The 27781-nt window shown below is 39.5% G+C and overlaps 2 protein-coding genes and 1 non-coding gene across 3 annotated transcripts in view; all 3 read right to left on the bottom strand.

The window, feature by feature from the left end:
- The window catches only part of ARHGEF4 (Rho guanine nucleotide exchange factor 4), a 104106-nt gene extending 79830 nt beyond the window's left edge, over window positions 1-24276 (bottom strand). Inside the window, exons 1-3 of the mRNA XM_049768279.1 lie at window positions 22915-24276; window positions 7242-7532; window positions 1469-1595 (exon numbers count right to left, since the gene is read on the bottom strand). Coding sequence (XP_049624236.1) covers window positions 1469-1595; window positions 7242-7532; window positions 22915-24168 — 1672 coding nt within the window. The 5' untranslated portion in view covers window positions 24169-24276. The remainder of the gene's footprint in view (window positions 1-1468; window positions 1596-7241; window positions 7533-22914) is intronic.
- Window positions 7885-8017, bottom strand: LOC126002574 (small nucleolar RNA SNORA51). Its single transcript, XR_007493260.1, has one exon. It is a non-coding gene; the product is annotated as a small nucleolar RNA SNORA51 (small nucleolar RNA).
- A 113-nt stretch (window positions 24277-24389) lies between the features above and the next one.
- Window positions 24390-27781, bottom strand: part of LOC126001614 (uncharacterized) — a 73076-nt gene continuing 69684 nt past the window's right edge. Inside the window, exons 2-3 of the mRNA XM_049768894.1 lie at window positions 24604-26460; window positions 24390-24467 (exon numbers count right to left, since the gene is read on the bottom strand). Of these exons, the coding sequence (XP_049624851.1) occupies window positions 24390-24467; window positions 24604-26460 (1935 nt within the window). The remainder of the gene's footprint in view (window positions 24468-24603; window positions 26461-27781) is intronic.

Genomic DNA, 27781 nt, shown 5'->3' with positions numbered 1-27781 from the left:
TTGAGTTTTGTAAAAGATTTCTGTAATAAGCGAGAAATAATTAACTCAAGGTTCTGAAATAATAGGAAATAATCGGAATAATAGGAATAATAATAGGAAAATTATCCAAGGTCAAAATCTGCCTTAAGTATTTTTTGAAACATCCTATTCTGATATATTCTTATGTTTTCCTTGACTTTCTTTTTTAAATTCCTCTATTTATGTTACAAATATTTTTTTATTTTAAGCAATTTTCTTTTCAACATTGTTTATGATTTCGCTTACTGTGAATTCAGACCATAACCAGTATAAGTACACACATTTGCTAATGGAAAACAATGATGTGTAGCAGATGATCTGAACTGCTGCAATTTCAATCTAGTACCCCATATGTGGAAGCAACTTCCAAAGCCTGGGTCCAGGACTGCCTTCCTGGCTAAACCCTTAGGCCACACTGCCACTGTTCTCCACAGTGCTGACATGTCAGGCTTTCTCACTGTTTTTGATATAACAAGACCAAATTCTGGGCACCTGGAAACGCCAGCCTTCTTGTAATTCCCAATCCCAAAACAATGTATCTTTGCCAAGTCATTTTGCTTTTTCAATCCTGCATAGGACTTTACCTTTAAAAAAGTGGATTTGGCGAGTAGGATGCTTTTATAATTTTTTTTCAGGCTACCATATACCTAATGCATATCTGATTGAGCCCCAAAATCAGACCATACACTAGAAACCTGGTTATTTTTTAGCATATACAGTTCTTCCAGGGTGAGGTTTAAGAATGGTACAAGGATGGCCCCTTCTTAGCTCTGGAATCGTTTTCATTTTGGCACAAAAACCTAGCTTTTTTCATGTATGATTTGATGCTCTTTGCCATATCTTAGGAAAGTGATACAGAGAGGCTGCTAGTAATTCAAATAAGAACCTGGCACTCAGTGGGGAGAACACTATTTGGTTATTTCACTTGGAAGATCAGAGTACTTAATCCTAATCTCCTTTAGAGTAAACTCTCTGTGTATTATTTATTCTATACAATATATCCTCTTATAAGACCTAAGTGATAGTAATTCTGCTCAAAACAAATTAATTGATTTAGGTTTGGGGATCAAATAATGGAGTCTTTCACCAAAGTCCTCCTTCCCTGAGTGATAGGCTGGTTTGTTTTTGTTTTTGTTTGTGGGGGACCATACCCGGCTGTGCTCAAGGGTTACTCCTGGCTCTGTGCTGAGCAATCGCTCCTGGCTTGAGACACCATATAGGATGCTGAAGATCGTACCAGGTCTATCCTGGGTCAGCCAAGGCTAGAGCTGTGTTACCACTCTGGCCCAAGGACTTTTTTTTTTATTTTATTTTAGTAAACTAAGAATTAATGGTACATCTCTCTAATCTTTACACTTATTCTGCCAGACAAGTGAACATAATGGTCAACAACAGTCATGTCCTTCTTGCCAGGACATCAGCAAATAAACAGGAAAGGTGTGCAACTCACCAATGACTCGTGTGTGCCCTGTCCAGCCCATGTGGTTCAGTCCTGTTGGGGCACTCTGAGAAAATGAACGGCTGCTTTTTGGAAGTGGTAGAGATTCTGGAGAGGTAATAATCCTCTTCCTCCAACACTGGAAAAAGAGCGAATGAAAAAAAATTAATGGCATGCTATCACAGTCACAAATTTTTCTAATTGCCTAGAACTTGTGCTGTGAGCAGGAACAGAAGCAAAATGCAGTTTTAGGAGGTGGCATTCACATAAAAATTCATGAAAAGAAGCAAAGCTTTTGAAATCAGTGGTATGTAAACTAGGTGGCTATATATGGCAGTTGTGGGGGATCAGGTTGTTATTCAACAATATGAGTTTATAGTGATAAAAGAACAAAAAGGTCTGAGTTCTTTTAGAAGGTGGGAAGAAGAGTATATATTCCTTGAATAGGTGGGATGGATAAGAAGGGGGAATAGAGACAGTTGGAGACTGTTGGTGTCCTGATTTCTGCCTTTTACTTCTCATAGACATTTTTGTTTTGTTTTGTTTTGTTTTGGGGCCATGGCTGGCAGCATTGAGGGGTTACTACTGTCTCTGCACCAAGAAATTACTCCTGGCAGGCTTGGAGGACCATCTGAGATGCCAGGAATTGAACATGGGTCAGCTGCATGCAAGGCAAACACCTTACCCACTGTTATTGCTCTGGGCCCTATAACAGAATTTATATATGTATATTTAATCTATATATTATAGTAATGTGCACTGGTGGATATAATGTACACCAGTGCATATTTCCTGCCACCAATGTCCCAGTTTCCCTTCCAATTGCCCTCCTTTGTCTGCCTCTTGGGCAGGCATTTTACTTCTCTCACTCTCTTTTCTTTTTTAACACTTGGATTTGCACTATTGCTAATGAAGGGGTACCATGCATATCATTCTGTCACCTTTCAGCACCCAGTTCTTGTCCAGAGTGATCAGTGTCACAGTGGACTGTAGAACTTTTAAGAATAAATTAATCTGGGGCCGGAGGGATCGCACAGCAGTAGAGCATTTGCCTGCACGAAGTCGATTCAGGACAGATGGTGATTTGAATCCTGGGATCCCATATCGTTTCCCGTGCCTGCCAGAAACAATTTCTTAATGCAGAACCAAGAGTAACTCTTGAGCGCCACTGGGTATGACCCAAAAAAATACAAAAAAAAAGAAAAAAGAAAAAAAGAAAAGAAAAATAAATTAATCTCCACTTTAGCCCTGAGCAAATTATTATTATTATTGTTTTATTTTGGTTTGGGGGCCATACCCTGCAGTGCTCAGCGGTTACATTGGGCTCTGTGCTCAGGAATCACTTCTGACATGCTTGGAGTACCAATCATATGGAACGCTGGGGATCAAACCCAGGTTGACTGTGTGCAAGGCAAACGCCCTATCCAATATACTATTGCTGCAACCCTAACCCTAAGTTTGTAAATCAGAATTTTTGCATTCAGTACTAAATCTATGCATTTGATATAAATGAAGCTCCAAATAACTTTGATCAACAATTGTAAAACTGAATTTATTTACTCATCTTTGTGTGTGTGTGTGTGTGTGTGTGTGTGTATCATGTTATTTATTCCTTAAAACTAAACAAATGCATGTCAAACAACACCAATAACTTGTGTCTGAACAAAAATCCCTAACAAATATTTACTTCATAAGGTATTTCTTGCATAAGGAATACTAGACCGGAGGACTTTAGCAGTGCGTGGAGGCCTTTTGAATCTGTGGAATCTCCGACATAAGCACAAAATGCCATACAAAATAAAGCATCAAAATATGTTCGTTTAATCAGTATTGCTGAGTGGAAAACTGAACTGCCATCTACTCAGCAGCAATAAAGTAGAAAGTCAGGACCTAGCTTTTTGCCAGAGAGTTTGAGCTAAAATACGGGATTGCATGTGGCTGACTGGGGTTGGATCCCTGGCACCCCATATGGTTTCCTGAGTCCTTCCAGTAGTAAGCCCTGAGCAGGGCTGCTGGTGTGGCCAAAAAGAAACAAACATTTGTGCTTGTATATGTTAATCTATTTGTAATCCACTAAGAAAAACACAGAATACATTAAAAATTCAACATATTAATTATTACAAGATCCTTAAAAAGGTAAGGAAAGTGTATTGGAAAATAAAAGAAGCAGCCAAACACTGTCAGACTTAAAATACAAAACTTATTTCATATTTTAGTGATCCAGATATACCATTTAGGGGCTGGAGTGGTGGCGCAAGTGCTAGTGCCTTGCCGGCGCTAGACTAGAATGGACCACAGTTCGATCCCCTGGCATCCCATAGGGCCCCCCAAGCCAGGAGCGATTTCTGAGCCTATAGCCAGGAGTAACCCCTGAGCTTCACCAGGTGTGACCCAGAAAAAAAAAAAGATATAAGTGAGTAGTTAAAGAAAAGTTCCATACATTTACAGTAAAAATTTATTGGTGGTGGGAAAGTTGCACCGGTGAAGGGGAATGTTCTTTTTTTTTTTAACTGAAACCCAACTACAAAAATGTTTCTAGTCACGGTGCATAAGTGAAGATATTATAAAAAAAAAACAAAAATTTATTTGAAATAAAGGGTCAGAGAGACACAAAAATTATTTTTTTTCTTTTTTTTCCCTTTATTTAAACATCTTGATTACAAATATGATTGTGATTAGGTTTCAGTCATGTAAGGAACACCCCCCTTCACCAGTGCAATATTCCCACCACCAATGTCCCAAATCTCCCTCCATCCCACCCCACCCCACCTGTACTCTAGATAGGCTTTCCAGTTCCCTCATTCATTCACATGATTATGGTAGTTCTCAGTGTAGTTATTTCTATAACTGCACTCGCCACTCTTTGTGGTGAGCTTCATGAAGTGAGCTGGAAGATCCAGCCCTCCTCTCATTGAGAGAGACACAAAAATTGAACGTTAAATAATTAAAGGTTAAAATTCTTGCCTTGCATGTAGCTGACCCCAGTTGTTTTTCTGCATGGTATGGAGTCCTGAGCACCACTGAAAGGGATCCCAGAGCACAGAGCCAAGAGTAATTCCTGAGCGTGTATAAGATCCTCCACAAATTAAAGTGAAAGGATAGAAGTGTAGACTTAAACAATAAAAAAGTGATTGTATTCATTTTATAGACTTCAGGGCAAAAAGACCAAGTGAAAACAATTCATTCAAGAATTTAAAATAAAAGAGAGTACTACCCAACTCATTAAAATGTGATTTCTTATTAATATTTTATTATATTATGAATACATAATATGATAAAGGGGCTATTACTTTATAGATCCTCAGGCAATGAACTTAATTTTATTATTAATATGTACTTTTCTTCTGTTTATTCCCATCAGGTAAACATCTTTTTCTTTTATGTAAGAAATTAAATACCAGAGCCGGAGTGATAGTACAGCGGTAGGGCATTTGCCTTGCACACTACCGACCTGGGATGGACCTGGATTCAATCTTCAGCATCCCACATGGTTCCCTGAGCCTGCCAGCAATGATTTCTGAGCACAGAGCTAGGAGTAACCCCTGAGCGCCACACGATATGACCCCAAAACCAAAAAAAGAAGAAGAAATTAAATACCATATTTTGTTATTCCATATCACTTCAGTTGTGTCCAGTAGGCTGTTCAGATAGTGTTGAAAATAAAAACACTGGAAATTAAGTAGAAAAATTATTTCTATGGAAAAAATTATTATTAAAAAAACCCTGGCAGATTTTTTTAAACGTATTGAATTTTAATGATATCTCTTTCTTATAACTGGAGCCTCTTACCTAAAATTCTATTCCTTATATTTAAAGATATGGTTGACATTACTCAATTAAAAATATTTGGAATTAAATATTAAAATTTTTGGAATTAAAAATTAAAAATATTTGCAATTAAAAATTCCTGAGCAATTGTATACAGTACACAAATAAGTTTGGCACCAAAAAAAAAAAAACCAACAATAACAAAAAGAGACTTGGAATAAGATTTTCTTAGCTTCTAACTATCATTTCCTTTTTATTGTCATGTCATAGATATATGACATTATGTTAACTTTTGGAGTACAACACCAATAACAATAACACTAAAATATAGTTCATATACATCGCCTCAGATAGTTACAATGTTTTTTGTTTGATTTTGGGCCACACCTAGTAGCACTCGAGGTTTCTTCCTGGCTCTTCACTCAGAAATTACTCCTGGCAGGCCTGGGGAACTATATGGGATGCCAGGAATGGATCATGGGTTGGCTGCATACAAGGCAAACACCTTATCCATTGTACTATTCCAATTTTTTTGATAAGAACATTTAAGATATATGTTTCTATAAACTTTTAAATATAAATGATTAATTATAGTCAGTATGCTAGAATATTTCACTCCTACATATAAACCCAAAAGTAAATAGAGCGTATTCAAACAAAATGTTGTTCAAAAATACAATTATGTATCAATGGATAGACAAAAATCAAATGTACTAAAATTTTATTCAGTTCTAGGAGTGAATAAATCAGTAAAGTACTGATATATGCAAAAATGTAGCTGAACTCCAAACAGACTAAATTAAAGAAGCCAACCATACACATCACATATTATTCCTTTTATATAAAATATTCAGAATAGTTGAAGTAGATTAGTGCTGTCAGAGTATTGGCTGAGCAATGGGGAGTTACTGATGAAATGAAGTTTCTTTTTGATGATAAACATTAGAAATAGACAGAGGTGATACTTGTAAAACCTTGTGAATATTTTAAATACCATGTAATGTTGCACTTTAATTCTATGTTGTGTGAATTTTGCTTCAAGAAGAAAAATATTTAAAGAATGAGGTGAGACTTGAGTATGTACTTTACACATACTGTACACTGAAAATTTCTGATAGGGAAAGAACAAGAAATAGGGATTATGGGTTGGACCAATAACAGCAGGTAGGGTGATTGCCTTGAATAGTAAATGCTCTGTACACATACACGATTATTCTATTTTTTTAATAGGCTGACAATCATGGTGTCAAAAATTTCCAGAATGGTTTGGTAAATAACTCAAGAAATGGGGTGCATATATTGCGCCCAGAAGGACCCAAGTTTGATCCCTAGGACTGCATTTACCTCCACCCTAATACCCACCAAACACTAATAGGTTTAGCCTCTGAGGTCCTCAGCACTGAAGAACTCTCACATTAAACTGTCCATTAACCAACTGGACAGTTGGCTTCACTAGGAGTGGTCCCTGAGACTCCTGAGTCTAACCCCAAGAATCCCCATAATCAAAATCTAATTGAGTTGTTATGTTTTAAGATGATTATAACAGGGGCCAGCGAAGTGGCGCTAGAGGTAAGACATCTGCCTTGCAAGTGCTAGCCAAGGAAAGGACCATGTTCGATCCCCTGACGTCCCATATGGTTCCCCCCCAAGCCAGGGGCAATTTCTGAGTGCGAAGCCAGGCGTAAACCCCTGAGCATCAAACAGGTGTGGCCCGAAAAACCAAAAAAAAAAAAAAAAAGATGGTTATATCAACATGTTATTGTCTTTATAAATATTGCAGCTAATGTTTTCTAATGTTTAACAGTGTTTGACACACTGACTTCAGTTCTTCTTCTTAGCCTTGCATAGGACAAGAGACATACTGCAAAGAGAGATTAAGGAGCCAGGTTCTGTATGGCGCTGGTATAGATCATGAAGTGTATGTAACCTGCCAGGCATTCTCAAGTCACTTGAAAGTTTCAGCTTTGCAGGCAGGTGTAGAGGAAGAGTCTTATAGCACATGTATGCGCATGCTTACTTTGATGCCAGTGTTATGTGCGATCCTTCTGCGCGACAGCCTTTCAACCTGGGCCTGCTTCTCCAACCTCCTCTGTGTCTTCTCCAGCCACATGTCATCTAGACTGAGTTGTGACTGTAGAAGCATGTGCCTAGGGTGGGAAGGAGCCTCTCCACAGACATCCTCTACAGAGCAAGATGTCAGCATCTGTGTCAGGAAATCAGTGGTGGAGCCTGTCCTCTGAGCCAGCTCAGTGTGAAAAGCTTTCTGACTGCAGGAGCTTGCTGCTTGTTCTTCCCATGATATATGGTTCTGGAACAGAGGAGAACAAAGAACTGGTTATATGGAACTGTGTCCTAAGTTTGGTTTCAATTGTATATAATCCTATGCTTTAAACCATACATGATTTAAAATGATTTAAAGATTTCAGTGAAATACTTTAGTCACAGAAAAAATGTTAGAGCCATACCTATGTTCAGGAATCACTCCTTGTGGGGCTCAGGGACAATATATAGAGAGGGATCAACTCAGGTCAGCCATATGCAAGGCAAGCAAGCACCCTACCGATTGTTCTATAGTTCTGTCCCTCTTCACAGGAATTTGGAAAATTTGAAGACTAGAACAAAAAAAAAATCTTGCTTCTGTTAAAATGGCTACTTTATTTTTTTGTCCCCCAATTCACAATACAGACCGGGCAAAGGGCCTGTGTTGAGGTGTATATGGGGTGCATTTACTGTACCTCTTCTTTCTATACAGTCAGTGTAAAGAACACAGCCTGTGGTAAGAATTGGGAGGCCTTATGTTAAAATGGCTACTTTAAAGACTCTGTTAAAATGGCTACTTTAAAGACTCAGAAAACTTAAACATGTCTGCTTTAAAAGCCTAAATTCTTCTAGCTTCATAAAGAAATTCTTTGTATCTTGAACACAATTTGACTTATTCCTTAGAAATACTTTTTAAAAAATTCAGTAGTTTGGACATAAAACCTTGCTTTCCACTGACAATAAAATCTGAATAAAAGCACATATTTCTTCCTTTTTTTTTAGTTTTTGGGCCACATCAGATAGTGCTCAGGGGTTATTCCTGGCTCTGCATTCAGAAATTTCCTGACAGGCTCTGGGGACCATATGGACGCTGGGGATCGAACTAGGGTCTGTCCCAGGTGAGCAGTATGCAAGACAAATGTCCTACAGCTGTGCTTTCACTCCATTCCCCCCTCTTTTTTTTTTAACATATTTCTTCCTTGGCAGAGAAATGACTAAATGTTTATAAGTTATACACACTAATATACTTATATACACTGCTACTTTGTCCCAGACTATAACTATTCACTCAAGTATCCTAATTGAATTTAAAAATAAAATTTTCTCCCAATTACAACCAGGAACATATCAACTAAAGAATAAGTAAGAGTGTTTTGGGTATTGAAAAGGTTAGATCACACCTGGCAGTGCTAGCACTTACCCCTGGCTCTGCACACAAGGATCACTCCTGGTGGGACTTGGAAGACCATTTCTGGTGCTGGGGATCGATTTCATGAAAAGCAAGTGTCCTACCTCCTGTTCTATTATGTCTCTGACCCCAGGAAATAATAGCTTTAAATGACAAACTAGAGAAGGAGGATTTAGTAGTTATTTACAGAATATTTCTCACATTACAGAATTTATGTATTCTCAATATGACATAGATTAGTCAGTGAATTTAATTTTTCTTTTAATTTTTTGGGTCATATCCAGTGGTGATGAGGCTTTACTTCTGGCTCTGAGCTCAGAAATTTATTCTTGATCAATTTGCTATGTATAATGATCACAATAATATGGGGTTCCTATACATTTAAACAATAAAATCTATTTATTACAAATAGAATTTAAAAATTAACAATGAAAAAGTTCAATGGGTCTATGTGAAATAAATTGGAGAGCCTTCCTCTCAGCCATTCCATAGGGTACCTTCCTGTCAGGATTCCTGATATCTCATTGAGTGTGACTGGCCTCAAGCCTAGGGGTTTGTGTTCACTGACATCCATCTTAAAATCTTTCAACCAGGTGTGTTGAAAGGAATTGGAAAGTGGTCCTTTCTTCTTGATCTAGCCACTCACCAGACCTAGTGACCACACTATAGCCCAGACCACGTGGATGCATTACTGTCTTTCTGACGGCATTAATTCACCTACCCCATAGACTGTATCAGAAGATAAGATATTACAGAGTCTGAGTTTAGTGACAGAATACCCCCATAAATGCCCCGGTAACTAAACAGAAGGATTTAGACTTACACCTCCCTGTCACTCTCAAATGCCATTACCTGGTAATGAAAGAAGTCTGAATTACAATAGTAGCCCTTTCCTTTAAATAATCGATCGTATTGGTACCCAGATGATCAGGAATCTAAAGCTGTACTGTCAAGTATCCATAAAACTCTAAGATCAATGAAAAAAAAAAGGACTCTTCTGCAATGCAGAAAGGGAGAGAAGTCCAAGATTTCAAGACAAAATTCTCAAGGAAGACTAACATCAGCACTATGCAATGACAATGAAAATTAATCAATCATTGGGAAAGAAATCCAATCAACGAAAAGAATAATTGATTCAGAGTATGAGAGAATCCATACAAATCAAATTGAAAGAACTAAAGAATACAATGACATAGGACTGGAGAGACATTACAGCAGGTAAGGATAGTCTTAAATGTGGCTGATGTGGGTTTGATTCCTGGCATCTTGTATGGGATCATTCCTGCCATCTTCATGCCTGTCAGGAATGATCCTTCAATGCAGAGTCAGGAGTAAGCCTTGAACACAGTCAGATGTGTCTCCCTCCCCAAATATAATAACAAGCCATAGAAAGAGGTTTTTTTTTAATGGAGAACCATATCAGTGAACTTGAAGCAAAACAAAACCCATCAGCAATAAAGAAGAGGTAAAAGAAAAGTAAAAGAATACAAAAAAGAAGAAGAACCTCAAATACAAGGTAAGAAACATTATAGATCTTCTATAAGGAACCATACAAGCAAGAGAAGAGTGAAATGACATATTCAAAGTATTTAATGGAAAAAAATTCAGCCTAAAGTTCACAAAACTGCAAAGCTGTCATTTAGATTTTAGGAAGGAATAAAAACATTTTTAGATAAAAAGAACTGGTGACATTTGATATTTCTGAACAAACCCTGAAATTTTTATTGAAAAGCCACCTCTAAAAACCAAATTGGACAATTGCAAAAACAACCCCACAAAGAAAAATGGCAATACAGCCCTTTATATCAATAACCTCTTCAAAACTGTTTTCCTATCAAAAGACAGAAAATGGCTGGCTGCATCTGAACACAAAATCCATCAATGTGCTTCTCACAGAAAACATACATAAATTCACAGGATAAATACAGGCTCAGAGTAAAAGGAGGGCAAACAATCATATAAGCTAATTGCAGACCAAAAAAAAAATGTTGGGACAGCCACACTATGTAAGACCAAATAGCATTCAATATAAAGAAAATAATTGGAAATAGGGATGGTTATTACTTTTTGGTTAAGGGAATAATAGACCAAGAAGTATATTAACATATGTGCAACAAATAAGGGGTCATCAAGACATTTTTTAGGTATTTGACTTGCAAATAAATCCTTCTTATATGTAGCTCGTGTTTTCATCTTCTTTCAGAGTAAGTAAGTTTTTGGGTTTGTTTGTTTGTTTGTTTGTTTGCTTTTGTTGAAGTCCTATTATTTATTTTCCCACCATGGATGTGATTTTGGTGGCATGTATAAGAATTTATTACTCGAGGCCGGCAAGGTGGAGCTAGAGGTAAGGTGTCTGCCTTGAAAGCGCTAGCCAAGGAAGGACTGCGGTTCAATCCCCCGGCGTCCCATATGGTCCCCCCAAGCCAGGGGCAATTTCTGAGCATTTAGCCAGGAGTAACCCCTGAGCATCAAACGGGTGTGGCCCGAAAAACAAAACAAAAAAAATTGTAAGAATGAGTTTTTAGTTAACCTGTCTACGTAATACAAATTATAAGTGAACAAGTGGTACTGAATCATTTTTTCCTAGGCCTTCACAAAAGCTCATATGGTTTCACTAGTGAATTCTTTCAAACCTTTAAAGAGGACTTACTGTCCATCCTTTTCAGTCTCATCCAGGAAACTGAAGAAACAAAAGCATTCCCAAACATATTCTATGAAGCTCTAACATTACTCTGATACCAAAAACATATAGACACATCATAAAAAAGAGAATTATAGTCCAAATCCTTGATAAATACAAATGCAAAGATCCTCAACAAAATACTAGCAAATAGAACCCAACAGTTAATTAAGATCATATACCATGACCAAATAGAATTCATTTCAAAGATGCAAGGATGATTTAACATATACAAGTCAATCAATATAATGCACCACGTCAACACAGAAAATATAAAAATTATATGGTCATAACAATAGAAGCATAGAAAGCTTTTGACAAGGTCCAACACCAATTCATGATAAAATCTCTCAACAAGATGGGAATGGAGCAATCTTCTCATAAATATAGTCTAAGTCATCTACCACAAGCCCGTTATACTCAAAAGGAAAAAACTAAAAGCTTTTCCTCTACAATATGGCACAAAACAAGTTTGCCCTTTTTGCCACCTGTATTCAATATAATATTGGAAGAACTTCTCATAGCAATTAGGCAAGAAAAAGATATATGGATATCCATATAGGAAAGGAATAAATCAAGCTCTCATTGTTTGCATATGACATGAGACTATATTTAGAAAATTCTAGAGACCACAAAAAAGTTACTAGAAACAACAAATTTGTTTGTTAAAGTGGCAGGTACAAAATTAAAATGCAAAATTCCATGGTTTTTCTACATACTAATAATTAAGTGGATAAAAGATATTAGTAAAACAGTATCACTCACAATCATGCCATAGAAAATAAAGTACATCTGAGTCAATTTAGCTAACAAGGTGAAAAACCTATACAAAAAACTAAAAAACACTACTTCAAGAAATAAGAGGACATAGGAAGTAGAAACATATACCCTGCTTATGAAGGACTAACATAATTAATGTGGCAATATTTCCCAAAGCACTGTATAGATTTAATATAATAACTATGACATATTTCAAAGAAATAGATCAAACACTCCTGGAATTCATATAGAATAATAAACTTCTGAATAATCCTTTGGGAAAAGAAGATGGGAGGCATCATTTTTCTCAACTTCAAATTGTGCTATAGAGCATTAGACATTAAAACAGCATGAGAGACTCTATCCTAGGCTCCATCCTATGACCTGTGCTTATACCAAGATCTCTAGCTTCAGAGGCCTGATTTTATCATCGATGGAGCGGACAGTTTCCAGACACCTCAAAAGAACCTAGGGGAGAGTAAAAGAATATGTATGGAGCATGTAGTTATTCCCATGACAGTATACTTCAAGGGCGGAGAAACCCTGTATCTCTTAGGTCAAGGGAATTTCTTTTCTAATCTCCCCAATATTCACTGTGCCTATGCAAAAAAAAAAAAAAAAAGCACAAAATAATTTTTTTGGTTTTGTTATTGTTGTTTGTTTTTTTGTTTTGATTTTGTTTTTCTTTTTTGTGCTTTGTTTTGTTTTTATTTCAGGACTGTGGTTATTGTGTGGTTGTTGTCTTTATTGCTGTGGAACTTTTCGGGATTTTGTTTGATATTTTTTGTGTTGTTATGTTTTTTTCTTTCTTTTTCCCTTTCTTCTCTTAATTGATATTATAGCCTCTAGAAAGACTCCTCCCATTTTTTGCTTGTTTGATTTTTGCCCCATTTTATCTTTTTCTTTCTTTCCTTCAAACAGAACCACATAACTTGAACCATCTTATTCCACCTCACAAATTAAGGGGGAAATAATGGAGGGTACCAAGACCAAACAGTCGTATGAACATTAAGTAGAAATAAAAAATGATCAGACTTAAACACCAAACCCAAAGCCAATGACAACAGAATCAATACTCAATCTATAACAAGCGAGACACAGAGGGGACCACTTATACTAGCAGCCTGGGGATATGAGATGCATGCTGGGAACAGGGGTGAAGGGAGCACAACATTGGTGGTGGGAATGCCCCTGATTCAATGTCACTATATGCCTAAAATATTACTGTGAAAGATTTGTAATCCACTTTGGTCAAAACAAAAATTATTATTAAGAACAGCATGGCATTGGAATAAAGATGTACCATGAAATCAATGGAATAAACCTGAATATTCTGAAACTGACCCTCAAATATATAATCAATTAATCTTTGATAAATGGACAAAAATACTAAGTGGAGTAAGAAAATTTTCTTTAACAAGTGGTATTGGGAAAAATGGTCAACTACATGCAAAAATAAATAAACTTAGACATCTCTTTAATGTAGGCATGAAAGTCAAATCAAAATGGTTTAAAGACTGCTATCAGACTTCAAACTATAAAATATCTATGGGAAAGTGTAGGCAGAACAGTCCATGACATTGAAGCTAATGGCATCTTCAAGGGTAAAACCACACTGGCCAAGCAAGTGGAAGCAAAGATAAACAAGTGGGACTCATTAAACTAAGAAACTTCTGCACCTCAAAAATAATGGTGACTGGGATACAAAGGCTACCAATGGAATTGTAGAAACTATTCACCCACTATTCAATACCCACCTGATAAAGAATTGATATCCAAAACATACAAGGGATTGGTAGAGCTCAAGAAGAAAAAAATCTAACTCCATTCAAAAATGGGGAGAAGAAACAAATATATTTCCTCAAAGGAGACATTCAGATGGCCAAAAGACACATGAAATAATGCCCCACATCATTAATCATCAGCGAAATGCATATCAGAACAACGAGATATCATCTCACACCACAGAGACTGGTACACACCAGAAAGACCAAGAACAACCAGAGCTGGCATGGATGCTGGGAGAAAAGGACTCTCATTAACTGCTGGTGGGAATGCTGACTGAACAAGCCTTTTTGAAAATACTATAGATATTCCTCAAAACACTAGAAATTGAGCTTCCATATGACCTAGAAATTAGATTCCTATGAATATATCCTAGCAGCTCAAAAGCACAATGCATAAAATCCCTTTGCATCTCTATATACATTAGAACACAGTTCACAATAGCCAGAATCTGGAAACAACCCAATTGCCCAAGAATAAGTGCATAAAGAATCTTTCTTATACTTATACAATGGAATACTATGCAGCTGTTAGGAAAAAAATGTAAATCAGGAAATTTGCTTATATATTAACGCATGTGGAGAGTATTATGTTAATGAAATAAGTCAGAGGGAGAGGAATAGACATAGAATGATCTCACTCATTTGTAGGATATTAAAAATAGTATTGAAATAATATAAATGACACTAAAGATAAGTGCCAGGAAGACAGATCCATAGTATACAGTTTCTCACAAATAGTGGGAGAGAACAGAGATGCGACCACTATGGCAATGATAGTTCCAACTGATCATTCTGAACAAATATTGCATGCTGAAAGGAGATAAAGTGATAGGCATAATAGCCCTTCAGTAACAATATTGCAAACCAAAGTTTCTAAAAGAGGGTAGAGAGAAAGTAAGTGTGTGTGTGAGAGAGTGTGGAAAATGAGTGAGAGAGAGATAAAAAGAGAGAGAGCTGAGAACTGTCTTCCTCATAGGCAGGCAGGGAAGAGAGTGGAGGGAAACTGGGATACTGGTGGTGAAAAATGTACACTGGTAAAGAATATTGTACATTGCTTGACTGTAACTCAAGCATGACTAAAACAATTGGATTATGAACAACCTTGTATAAATGGTGTTTAAATAAAGTGATTAATTAAAAAAAGAAAGTATTGCTCTAGATTGCAAGTGTTTACACCTAGCATTTTATAGTGTTATATTTCAAATTTAAGTTTGTAAGATATTTATTTTATGTAATTTTTGACTAAAGTGAGATTTTCACTTCTACATATGTCCAAATGTGCCAGCACGATTTACTAAAAATACAAGGGAGGTCTACTTTCATATAATTTAAACTCTTTTTAATTAATTTTAAGGGGCACATATCTGGCAATAGTCAAGAGTTACTCCAGGCTCTGAGGCAGGAATTATTCCTGGTGGGTCCCAGATGACCATATGGAGTGTTGGGGATCAAACCTGGGTCAACTGCATGCAAGGCAAGTACCCTACCTGCTGTACTATTTCTGTGGCTTAATTTCTTGATTGCATTTTTTTATAGATTTTATGAATATCTTCAATAATCTTACTTGCTAAATTATATATTTATAGTTGCATTGTATAACAGAAATCTTTATATATTATTAAATATTTGTACATAGTATGTATGGCTCATAACTGAATAGTTCAATGCATAATGTTTTTGTCAAACTGATGAGAACATTTAGTGAATTGAATAGCATGGTCTACTGTATAACAACAGTAATGAAGACACTGAATTGACACAAGGAGAAGCAAACCAATGGAATTTCAAAACACCTCAGAGATGTCAATGTTAAAATAACATATGTGATTTTTAAAAAAGACAGGTACAAGGGAAATGGCCCAGTTTCACAACTAACTTTGAAAAGAAGACATGGTGCCAAATCTCCCAGGTAGACTGGTCCAGGCTGAGAACTCTGGGCCCTTCTAAGAATATGATATGTATCCCCACTCCTGGAGGAAATCCCAGCAGTCTACACCTATGCTGACAATTTTACAGCATAGAAATGGCCTCATTTCACAACTGACACTCATCAAGTTGCCAACCCAACAAATAGTTTCAGCTCTTAGAATATAGCTGCATAGGCAGCTGCTCAACGCCTTCAAATTTCATAGTGCTGACAACCCAATAACCACACAGAAAATTTGATTGAAAAGTTATGTATAAGATCAGCAAGCTAAATAAGTAAAAATGATAGAACAGAAGCCTCAACTAGCACCAACCAGCTCAGTGAATCCTCAGTGATTTCAGTAGCACTATTGAGATAAAAAATTATTTAAAATGATTTTTATTGGTCTATTTTCTGATATGTCCTTCCTTCCTCTTTCTTCTTTCTCTTTCTTTCTTTCTTTCTTTCTTTCTTTCTTTCTTTCTTCTTTTTCTTTTTCTTTCTTTCTTTCTTTCTTTCTTTTCTTTCTTTCTTTCTTTCTTTCTTTCTTTCTTTCTTTCTTTCTTTCTTTCTTTCTTTCTTTCTTTCTTTCTTTCTTTCTTCTTTCTTCTTCCTCTTCCTTCTTCTCTCTTTCTTCCTCCTTTCTTTCTTTCTTTCTTTTTTCTTTCTTCTTTCTTTCTCTTTCTTTCTTTCTTCTTTCTTTCTTCTTCTTTCTTTCTTTTCTTTCTTTCTTTTTCTTTCTTTCTTTCTTTCTTTCTTTCTTTCTTTCTTTTCTTTTTCTTTCTTTTCCTTTCTTTCTTTCTCCTTTCTTTCTATTGTGGAGCCACACCTAGAGGGACTCAGGGGTTACTCCTGGCTCTGCACTCAGAAATTATTCCTGGCAGGTTTGAGGGACGATATGAGATGCCAGGGATTGAACCTGAGTCAGCCATGTGCAAGGCAAACACCCCCAACCACTGTGCTATCACTCGATCTCATTTTTCTGATATTCTTTTTTTTTTAATTATCTTTATTTAAACACCGTGATTACAAATATATATTGTACTTGTATGATTACAGTCATATAAAGAACACCCCCCTTCACCCAGTGCAGGATTCCCACCACCAATTTCCCAAGATCTACTACTCCCCACCCCCACCCTCAACCTGTACTCGAGACAGGCTTTCTTTTTCCCCTCATTCATTCACATTTGCTATGATAGTTTTCAGTGTAGTTATTTCTCTAACTGCACTTATCATTCTATGTGGTGAGCTTCATGTCATTAGCTGCACCTACATGGGAGGATGGGGGGAAGTAAGGGTTGGAACTGAGGCAGTAAAATATTAGAAATGAGCTTTGTAGGGCAGTATCAAGGTCCCAATACAAGATGGATGTTATGGATATATAGAATATATGCACACAATATTATCAATATGAAAACAAAGAGAAAAAAATTCCACTGACTGTCCCAATATAAACCAGTGCTAGAACAGCTTGCCCTCCTCCCAGAGCGCATTACCATTAGTGTAGGGAGAGATAGGGGGAAAGCCTGTTGATCCCTATAGAGTCCACCTAGACCGGTGCCCAGGGAAAAACTGAAGTCCAGGGGAGAAAAACCCTATACCTGGCAAGAGCTGGTCTCCAGAATCAAGGACGAAATCAGAAGCCAGATGTCTGCCCACCCTCCTCCCCATGCACCTCCCCCCTGGAGTACTGAGGAACCTGACTAAGAGTCCACCTGAACCCACTTCTGGCCATCTGAGCTGGCACCCAGGGAAGGCCTGGAGTCAGGGGAAAAAGACAAGGACGGCTGGGGGCCTGCTGATATTCTTTCTTGTAACACACAATATAAAGTAAATTATTTTGTGCCTGATAAGGAAGCAAGTTTGGGAGATGGGTGGCAGATACTAGTGTATGTGCATCCAAAATAATGAACAGCTCAGTCAAATATGTTGACAACATAGCTAATAATGTGCAACCTCAGAGAGTCATATGTGTACAACCTCAGAGAGCCAACACATGTCACCCCATATATCTCAGCAGCAACCCTCATCACAAAGGGAATTATTAATGCAAGAGTAATTTTATGTTTTAGTTTGTGTTGAAACAAGAAATGCAAACTATTATTTTGTGTGTGCTGAAGGGGTAGGCTTGGGAGTGGGCAGAAAACTGGGGATATTGGTGGACAGTGGTGGTGGGTTTGGTGTTAGCACATTGAAGGCCTGAAACAAGCACATTGTGATAAACTTTGTAAATCTTGCTGTTTAAATAAAGATTCAAAAGAAGGTGCTAGAAGGTACTACTCATTCATGACTTTTGGGTGAAAAGATAGATTTATTATACCATTAAATTAATATTAAAATATATTTGCATTAAAATAAACTCTTAAAAAAGATGAGTGGAGAAGTGGAGAATAGCTATTTCACATTTAGCCAATACAGGTTGTTGTTGTTTTTCTAGAATATATACAGTTGGTAGAAAAAGACAGTTTGAGAGATTACTGAATAAGAGATTTGTTCAGACATGTCCCAAAAGCATATATCCAAATTGAAATTGGGTGCTGAACCTCTTAAGATACTGGGACATGCAAATTAAGATCACAATGAGAACTCTTACTACATAATAAAATGGCTTACATGAAAAAGATGGACAGTATCAAGTAAATGTTAATGAGAACATGGGGTAAAAGAAACTTAAGGGTGGAGTATAATTCAGCACAATAATTTTGAAAAATAAATAAGTGTATCCAGTAAAGTCAAAGATATGACTCTGATGACATAACCCAGCCCATCCTGGGAACACAGGAAAAACACGTATGTGGGGGAGGGCAGTGGTGTAGGGGGGACAATCTCTATTCCTGGGGAGACCCAAACAGAAACCCTAGAAGTTTACCAAAAATCACTGATAAACACGTGTGGTTTGTGGACTAAAAAATAATTCATCTTTTATTCAGTTAAGCAAGATAATTTTCATTGACTGAAATTTTCTTAGAAAAATGTAGACACAAGCAAAAACATGCATGGAACAAGCAAGCAAGAGAGAACAAGAGCTTAAAGGGCAAGTCTGAGATTAATTCTTTTTAACAACAAAAGATAAGAATGTTAGACATAGAACAAAATGAATTTGAAGATAAATAAAAGCAGTCATCATGGATAGATTGAAGGGAAGACCAAGTTTTATTTACATTCATTTAAAAATATGTTAAAAAATAAACTATGGGGAGCCAGAGAAATGGCATGAGATAGGGCTTTTGCCTTGCATGCAGAAAGACGATGATTTGAATCCTGGCATCCCCGAGCTTGCCAGGAGCGATTTTTGAGTGTAGAGCCAGGAGTAACCCCTGAGCACTTCCGGGTGGGACCCAAACAAGACAAAACAAAACAAACAAAAAAGAAAATAAAAAAAAAAACCACAAAACTATGGGGGCCGGAGAGGTGTTGCTTAGAGGTAAGGTGTCTGCCTTGCAAGCGCTAACCAAGGAAGGACCGCGGTTCGATCCTCCGGCGTCCCATATGGTCCCCCCCAAGCCAGGGGCAATTTCTGAACGCTTAGCCAGAAGTAACCCCTGAGCATCAAACGGCTGTGGCCTCCCCCCCCCACAAAAAAAAACTATGATGTTTAAGGTGCAAATTTAAACAGAAAATTAGTATATAAGGCAAAAAAATGTATCAGTGAAAGTTGACACAGAGGTGAGGACCAGAGAGAAGGAATGCAAGGTCCTCTGGGCATGGGTTATTTATGACTTAGGTGGAAGTTATTTAGAGATTTTTTTTTTTTACAATTACTTATCAACAGATTTCTCTGTTACTTTTTATGTTTAAATTTTATGTTTATAAATCTATTTTATTAGCATTTTTTTTTTGTGGTTTTTAGGGCTCTATGCTCAGAAATTGCTCCTGGCAGGCTCAGGGGACCATATGGATGCCGGGATTCGAACCACCGACCTTCTGCATGCAAGCAAATGTCTTACTTCCATGCTATCTCTCTGGCCCCTATTTTATAGTATTTTTAACATTATTTAAACACTGTTGTTTACAAAGTTATTCATAATATAGTTTTTTGGGCATTCAGTATTTTAGCACCAATCCCATCATCAGGTTTAATATTTCCTCCACCATTATCCACAATTTCCCCACACACCCCCTAATCTGCCCCCCCTTAGCACAAAATAATTTTATTTTATTTTGATTGTACACAAAATGGCTAAGGGGAAATAGTCAAAAAGTAGTTTAGTGAAAGGAATTGTTATATCTTAACAATGGGACCATTAAAGTCATTGAGACTTTTACTGAGCTTTCTGTGCTATTGTACTGAGTTTAATTGGATTCTATTTCTACTTTCTGATCTAATTTGGTGCACTTCTACTGGACTGTCAGTAGTTTGGAAATTAGAAGTGTCCTGTGGCCATGTTGCTATCGGAACTAACTCCAAGATCTGTAGAACTGGGCTCGTTAAATTCCATCAGCTTGGCTTTGCATCTCTTCTGAGATTAATGGTGAAATTGTGAGGGCTGGGCCCATTGGTTACATAGCAGTGGCTGTGGATGTCCAATTTCTATATTTCTGAATTTAAGAACTTTAAAACAAAACTTTAGATATGAAATTGTAGACAATAGATCCTTTTCATGTGGATGACCATAAACATAAAAAATTATTCATAGAAAGTACATAATAAAATGTAACAAACATTAGTAAGCGTTATATGAAGGTATCGGAAATAAAATAATCATTACTCCGTTACACCGTCCACAGTGGAAGGAAGACACTCCAATATGCTCCAAGTCGCAGCCTGCTGTTCCAGGAGTTGCCACAAGATGGAGCCCACATAATTCGAAGTAAAGTTTAGTGCTCTCCTTACAGCTTCCGTTGAAGAGTGCGTTTCTCAGACCTTACTGCCCTTCCTCCTGAGTTCAGTTATCTTCTCTCTCTCTCTCTCTCTCTCTCTCTCTCTCTCTCTCTCTCTCTCTCTCTCTCTCTCTCTCTCTCTCTCTCTCTCTCTCTCTCTCTCTCTCTCTCTCTCTCTCTCTCTCTCTCTCTCTCTCTCTCTCTCTCTCTCTCTCTCTCTCTCTCTCTCTCTCTCTCTCTGAAGATAGAAAGTTTTTTAAAATTGAAACTTATTTAGAAAGATGTGAGAGTAGAAAAGAAAAGGTATGTTCAAGGCAGAACATAGCAAAGAAGCATAGAGACAAGGAAGCAAGACGTGTAGATTAGTATTCTTTTTTGTTTATTCATTTATTGGTTTGGGGGCCACGTCCGATGACGTTCAGGGGTTACTCCTGGCTATGCGCTCAGAAATCGCTCCTGGTTTGGGGGACCATATGAGGCGCAGGGGATCAAACCCAGGTTTGTCCTGGGTCAGCTTGTTCACTGTGTGTACAATTGTGCATGTGTATCTGACATGCATTTATTTATAGTTTGCTAGAATCCTTTGGGGGGTTGACAAGATCATACCCAATATTGCTCAGGGCTTACTCCTGGCTCTGTATTCAGGAATCATTACTGAATCTGATCATTTCTGGTCCCCAGGATCAGGATACCATATATGCTGTCAGAGATTAAACTCAGGTCAGCTGCATATGAGGCAAGTTTCCTACCCTCTGTGATATCTGTCCCAGTTTATTAATATCTTACGTGTTCAGATTCATCTAGATAGAGGACAGGCTAGAACCTTATAGGTTAAAACCCATCTAGATAGAGGTTTTGTGAGAAAGATTCCTAAAACATCATGCAGAAACAATTGGGACTATAATATCCCATGACCCACCCTTGACAGATAATTCTGTCATTCCGAATAAACTTGGAAGTCTAAGTAGCATACCCACCCTGGCTTCATGATAACTACTGGAAAGGCTTGCTAGAAATGTGAACGGAAATTGAGGAAAACTGGGGAGTGAAAAAACACCTGACAAGGAATTTATGGGCATCAAAAGAGAAAAGAATGTGGTAAAGAAAGGATGCAGACAAGATAAAGGGAGACTTACCTTGTTTTGGGAAGCCCAAATCATCAGAGCACAGGAATGGAGGAAGGTACATCAGCCTTAACGATAATTTAACTTAACTGTAATTCTTGCATAAGAATGTTTGTTTGTTTGTTTGTTTGTTTGAAATATATAAAAAATGTTGTGGGTCCTTTTTTTGGAGTCAAGAGTTCTTAAGGCTACCTGGACTCTTGGTCCATGAGAATAAACTCTTCTCCCTTCCACCCAGCTATGCTGCAATCTTGATCCTTAGACTGTTCCCTAACTATTCCCTTGGCAGGTAGATTGCAAAGTTGAGTGGTTGCGACTCAGATGTCATGTTCTCAGTGTTGTTGAATCTGTGCTTTGGTTTTTCGTGAGGAATCCCTGATTCTACTCTTGCTCCTCTCCTGCCTTTGTACCTTTATAGTGTATGTCAGAATGTTACCTTGTCTAGCATGAAAGCTTTTGCTGTGGGAGACCAACTTCAGTTGATTAAGTTCAAAAGCCTCTTAAGCAGTGCTCAAGTATCCAGGGGCTATTATCAGCAATACGCAAACTGGCTGTGAGTTTGATGGTTTAGTCCTTATGCTCCACAGGATTAAGTTGACCAAGGTCATACCTTGAAGGGCCCAGAGAACAATGTAGTGCTAGGGTAGAACATGAGGTCTTATGCATGCCAGGCTTGCATTCTAGCCCTTTGACCAATCTCCCTGGCCCCAGACCATTTTGTTTCACTAGGAATTTCAGAGGCACCATCAATGCTTGCATTATTCCTTACAATGAAGCAATTTAAAACAAGTCTAATTTAAATTTAAGTATGATTAGATGCACAAAAACACTGGAAGACAGCACAAAAAAAATTTTTTTTAGAACAGACCAATGGAAAAGAGTAAAAAAGGCATGGATAGGCAATTGATTAAAAATGAAATACAAAATAGCTTGAATCATACAGCAAACATAAAAAACAATGATAAAGAGATATCGAGCCCCACTTTACATGTACTGGTAAAGGTCTGAGCATTTAGGGGCAGAAGCCGGGAACCTCTCAGACACATTGGTTTATTTTCCTTTCCCCTCACTCAGAACATCCCCCTGCACCTTTCTCCTTTTCTCTCTTTGAGAGATTAGCAAAGAGACCTTTGCTGACAGGCTGCTAGAGATGATAACTCACCTGGGTCACAGGCAGGTGGCCGAGTGAAGGGGCTGTGCTCAGACGGTGCGGGAATTTTCTCCTGCCTTCTTCCTTCTGGCCAGCTAGTGTCTGCAGAGAAAGCAGGAGACTTGTTCGGGCCTTGGGTCTCCTGCATCTCTCAGGGGCAGCCTCTGGGCCACCATCTATGTTGCTGTAGTTCCCTAGGGAAGCCACGGAGACGGCGCTGCCTCGGCCAGGGCAGTGAAGGTCCAGCTGTTGAGTTTTGGGTCTGGGGCTGCACGGTTTGGGGCTCAGGGGCTTGCAGGGCACTGTGTGGCTGGCATATGTTAAGCAGCAGGCTGAGCTGGAGGGTTGAGTCAGGCTGGCCACTGCCTGTGGGCTGTGGGGCAGCAGCGGCCAGGCTCTGTCCGGGAGATCTGTGGATGGGCAACTGCCTTCCGGCGAGCTTGTGCATTTGATGGTGGGTTCACTTTTTCTCCGGTGATCTACGGGGGCCATGGCAATATCTGGCATTTGTGTGTGGGACTGTGGGGGTGCCCAGTGAGCTCCGAACACGAGGTTCCCAGGACTGTGAGCCTGCTCTCGGACAGCATTGGGGGGAGTCAGGGTTTGGGGTCGTGGGCTCGGATCCCCCAGTGTGGGTCTTCGAGGGCATTTTGAATCTCTGCTTCTCAAAAAAGTCCTCCAGGAGCTGGAGCGTGCTTTGGTCTTCTCCTTCTGGCCTGATGAACTTGCCTCTGTCTCCTCTTTTTCTAAGACTTTTGACTCAAAAAAATGTGAGAAAGTCTTATGTGCTAAGGCCAGTCTGGCTCTGAACCTCTTCTCTGGACTTCTTAGTCCCTTGGTGCTGTTGTTTTTGGGGGATGGACTTGGGCGACCCCAGTCCTCTGGTGTCCCTACATCACCCCCCTTGGTCAGCCCCGTGACTCCCTGGCTCGAGGCCTGTAGGACAGACACAATGTGCTCAGAAGTGCTCCTGTCTACACTCAGGGAAGCAGGCCCACCAGGGCTAAGTGCCCACTGCTGGCTGCCTACTTCAGTTGAGCACTTGGCTGGAAGCTCTAGGAAGCCTTCTGGTCCCTCCACTGGGTTGGGGGAAAGTGGACACTCAGGATCCTCTATAGGAGAGTCCCCCACATGGTCTGGAAGGGCTGGACACAGAGAGTTGGGTTCCTGCATGGGAGTGCTCCCTTCTGGAGTCCACATGCCCTGGGCAGAGTTCCTACAGGAAGAGGCTATCTTGGGAAATGTTGGGCCCTCTCGCTGGGTCATCGGGCTCTGTGCCTCTTGGTTCTCTGAGTGATTGGGGCCAGGGGCACAAAAAGCTTCTCCAGGTCTGCAGCAGGGTGGCCAGGAGGCTTTCTTCCTCTCATCCCCAATCCCAGAATTCTGGGCCATCCCAGGTTGTTCCCCACTCACAGATTCCACTGTGCTTGGCATTTCTTCCATATACTCTTCGCATAGACTCCCCTCTTCTGAAGTGTCTTGTAGGTTCAAAGCTGTCCTGAAATCTGTAGCTTGACGCAGGGGGCACTGAGACTGGTCGTCTTCTCCCATCCCATGGCAAGTGGCTAGACCACACTCAGTGCCAGTACTTAGTGTTTCCCTGGTCCCAGCAGACTCACAGCGGGTCACTCCAATACTGGGCAGAGACCCAGGTCTTTCCTTCACACCTGCACAGGACTGTATTTCTGGAAGGTGACCCACATTCTCCCTGGTATCCTGCAGCCTTTTCTGCTCAACAGAAACATCACTGCCCATAGATGTGTCCGCTACAGGTTCCAGATGCAGACCACCCTGACCAGCTTTGGAGTCCTCCTGCAGCTCCTGCCTACACTCTGTATTGCCACCATTGCAGTGAGACAGAGTGGGGGTTGTTTCTAAAAAGTTCTCCAAGGCACTTTCATCACAGTTGAAGAGCAGAATTACCCCATCTCTGACTCCTTCTGAAGTGTCTGTTGCACTAGATTTCAGGGTGGTCCCTGGAGCATCTGAGTTTTCATTTGCTCCAGGGTGACCCAGCCAGACTCTGTTCCACCATCGTGACCCGCTATTGCCAGTACGATGTGGGAACTTGGCCCTAGCAGGTAGCTCTCTGTTCTCACTGAGAACATACTTTGATGTGTAATTATTAGTCGAGTTTCCTGCCTCAACAGAAATGTCTTGAAGATGCTTTTGTTTATCACTCCCATCAGCGGTGCTTGGTGTGAGGCCAAAACCTCGGGGCTCCTCCAGACTATGTTCTGGGCTCTGTTCTGACTTGCAGGTTATAGGTACCAGCACTTCTTCTGCAGTGAGGCTCCCCAGCTCTGTAGTAAGGCATGAAGACGCTGGGCAGGACCCAGAATCCTGTCGCAACTGGTTTTCTAGCAAGAGAAGTTCAGAGGGTGTGTGCTGAAAAGCCCTCTTGCAGCAGGGAGTACAGCATTTATGTTGACCTTGTAAACATGGAGTCCTCTTTTGGGGTGTACCACCGAGAGAAAATTCTTGGGCAGAAGCCATGAAAAGAGAGTTTTGAGGTTTTTTGTGTTCTTGTTCTATGATCCCTTCCTTCAAATGGGTGCCCAAATTCACAAAGTTCTGTTCTTGGAGATCCTTGGGGTGTCTTACAGGAAACCATTCTATAGAGTGAGCCCTGACTAGTTTCCTCATGTGCAGACAGCAGCATCCTAGGAATGGTCTGTCTTTGTCATAAAGATTGGCTGGAGTGTTATCATGACACTTGATGCAGAGAAAGCAAGACATTCCCAAAGGAGGCTGGCAGGGGGCATCAAAGTCAAATGGAGGCCAAAACAAATCAGGATGCTTTACAGAACCACTTTCTTTTCTCATCTGGGGGGCTCTGGAAGGGACGGTGTGAGCCTGTGAAACTCTGCCAGGCAGCACTAGTCCCGTGGCTCTGTTTTGGTTATGCAGCCAGCCCTGACCCAGTTCACAGCAGCACAGAAGGATGGGCCTGGCCACTGGGATACCCAGACAGCTTTCAGACCTGGATTTCTGACGAGAAAAAGCAGAAAGTCCCCCAAAGTGCTTTGCTGGCTGGAGCATGTGGATGCCCATGGCGTCCTGCCAGTCTCCTGGGTGCTGAGGGGTCCCTGTGGGAGGAGACGCATGCTCACACCTGTCCACAATGACTTGGCTGCATCCTACCTGCTTTTCTCCACTCACTGCAGTAAGGTCAAGGTCCTCATTTTGGTAAGTCTCTGTGGTAGAGTCAGGGGGCAAATCTAGCTCTTCCTCTGGATCAGATTCAGGGGTGTCTATCAGATCTTGTTCCTGAGAGTTGGCTGCCGACACCTCAGTGTCCCTCCAATGTGTTCCTCTGTCCGACAAGTTGTCACTTGGAGGGGTGCAGTCCTCAGACAGAGATTCGGAGTCAGAGGCACTCTCAAAGGGCTCAGTTTTTGTATCCGATTGACTTTCACTCTGGTGGGACAGCATCTCGGAGTCATCCTGGTCTGTGTCCAGGCTCCATTCTTGGGGCTCTGAATCTCTGGGAGTTGCTGAAGACAGCACTTTGTCTTTTGTCTCGTCCTCACCAGGCTGTACCTCCGGCTCTGGAGTCTGGAAGGGCAAGGACAGGAGTGAGAGATGGGACTTGAGCTATTTGCAATGGTGTTTCCAACACACAGCCTTTGTCAGGAGAAAAGAAAAGAAAGGCTCAGAAACAGCTTATTAATTTGCTGGTGCCCCTAGGAAAAGAGGTAAACCTGAATCTACCCTTTATTAGCAGGGACACAAAGCAATGAAGCCAAACCCAAACAATAGGAAGAAAACCACACATAGTTAAAGCCATCCTTTCATAAAATCTGAACAGGCCAGTGAAGATATACAATTTAAGTACAAATACATTGTATGAGTCATGGCAACTTCCTTGCCGAATGTTTCCAGCAAGAAAGAACAAATTAATATATGTTTGCTTTATAATCTGTTTGTTCTTACGTAACTATCTGGATTCAAGTCATAGCTCAGATACTTAAAAGTGGTTTTTGAGGTTGGTTTGCTGGAAACAAAAAATAATATTGAAATTACACATACATTTTTGGATGCTATAATTGCCCATGCCAGCTTTGAGAACTGGAAGAAAATAAGAGAATTGAGCTAAGATGTGCATATTTTCTTTCTCTTACTACACGTTGCTTTGCTAACTTGTTGAGATATCGATTTGTGTGCATCCATTTAAAGCAGGGGTCTCAAACTCACGGCCTGCGGGCCATTTGCGACCCTCCATACAACATTTTGTGGCCCTGCCCTAGAGGAATCTTTGTTTTGTTTTGTTTTGTTTGAGTTGTTTGGGTCACACACCCCCAATGTTCAAGGCTTACTACTGACTTTGCACTCAAGGATCACCCCGACTTTGCCTCCTGTGGCCCCCAGGTAAATTGAGTTTGAGACCCCTGATTTAAAGTGTATGATGTGTACTGGGTCTATGAAAGCTTGGAGATATAGCTCAGAGTCAGAGTACATACTTCACATATCTGAGGTTCTGGGTGTGATATCAAAACACACAAAAGGAATGAAAGTATATAGATCAATGCACTCTGAAAATGTGTAGATATGTGTAACTATCTGCAAGATAAACAGAATATTTCCATTTCCCCAAGAAGTCCCTGCCCTCCCCAGTTAAATCCTGTTCCCTCACCTCCTATTTCCTCTCTAATAAATTATTTGTTTTCTGTCACACAGTCTGAATTGGCCTTTTCTGGAGTTTTGCCTCTACATTCCAGATGCTCAGAAAATGTAGTAGGGTTCCATTTTATAAAAAAATGTTTTTGGTGGTGGTGGTGGGTCTTGCTTCTTTCAACATATTTATCTAGCATGCATAGTATTATCAAGAAACTAGGTATATGCAGCAACTATTAGTATAAGCCATACTTTAAACTTT

Source organism: Suncus etruscus, chromosome 2 (genome assembly GCF_024139225.1).
Source record: "Suncus etruscus isolate mSunEtr1 chromosome 2, mSunEtr1.pri.cur, whole genome shotgun sequence".
Lineage (NCBI taxonomy): Eukaryota > Metazoa > Chordata > Mammalia > Eulipotyphla > Soricidae > Suncus > Suncus etruscus.
Note: the sequence above shows the minus strand (reverse complement) of the source record. Positions and strands in the feature narration are given on the sequence as shown.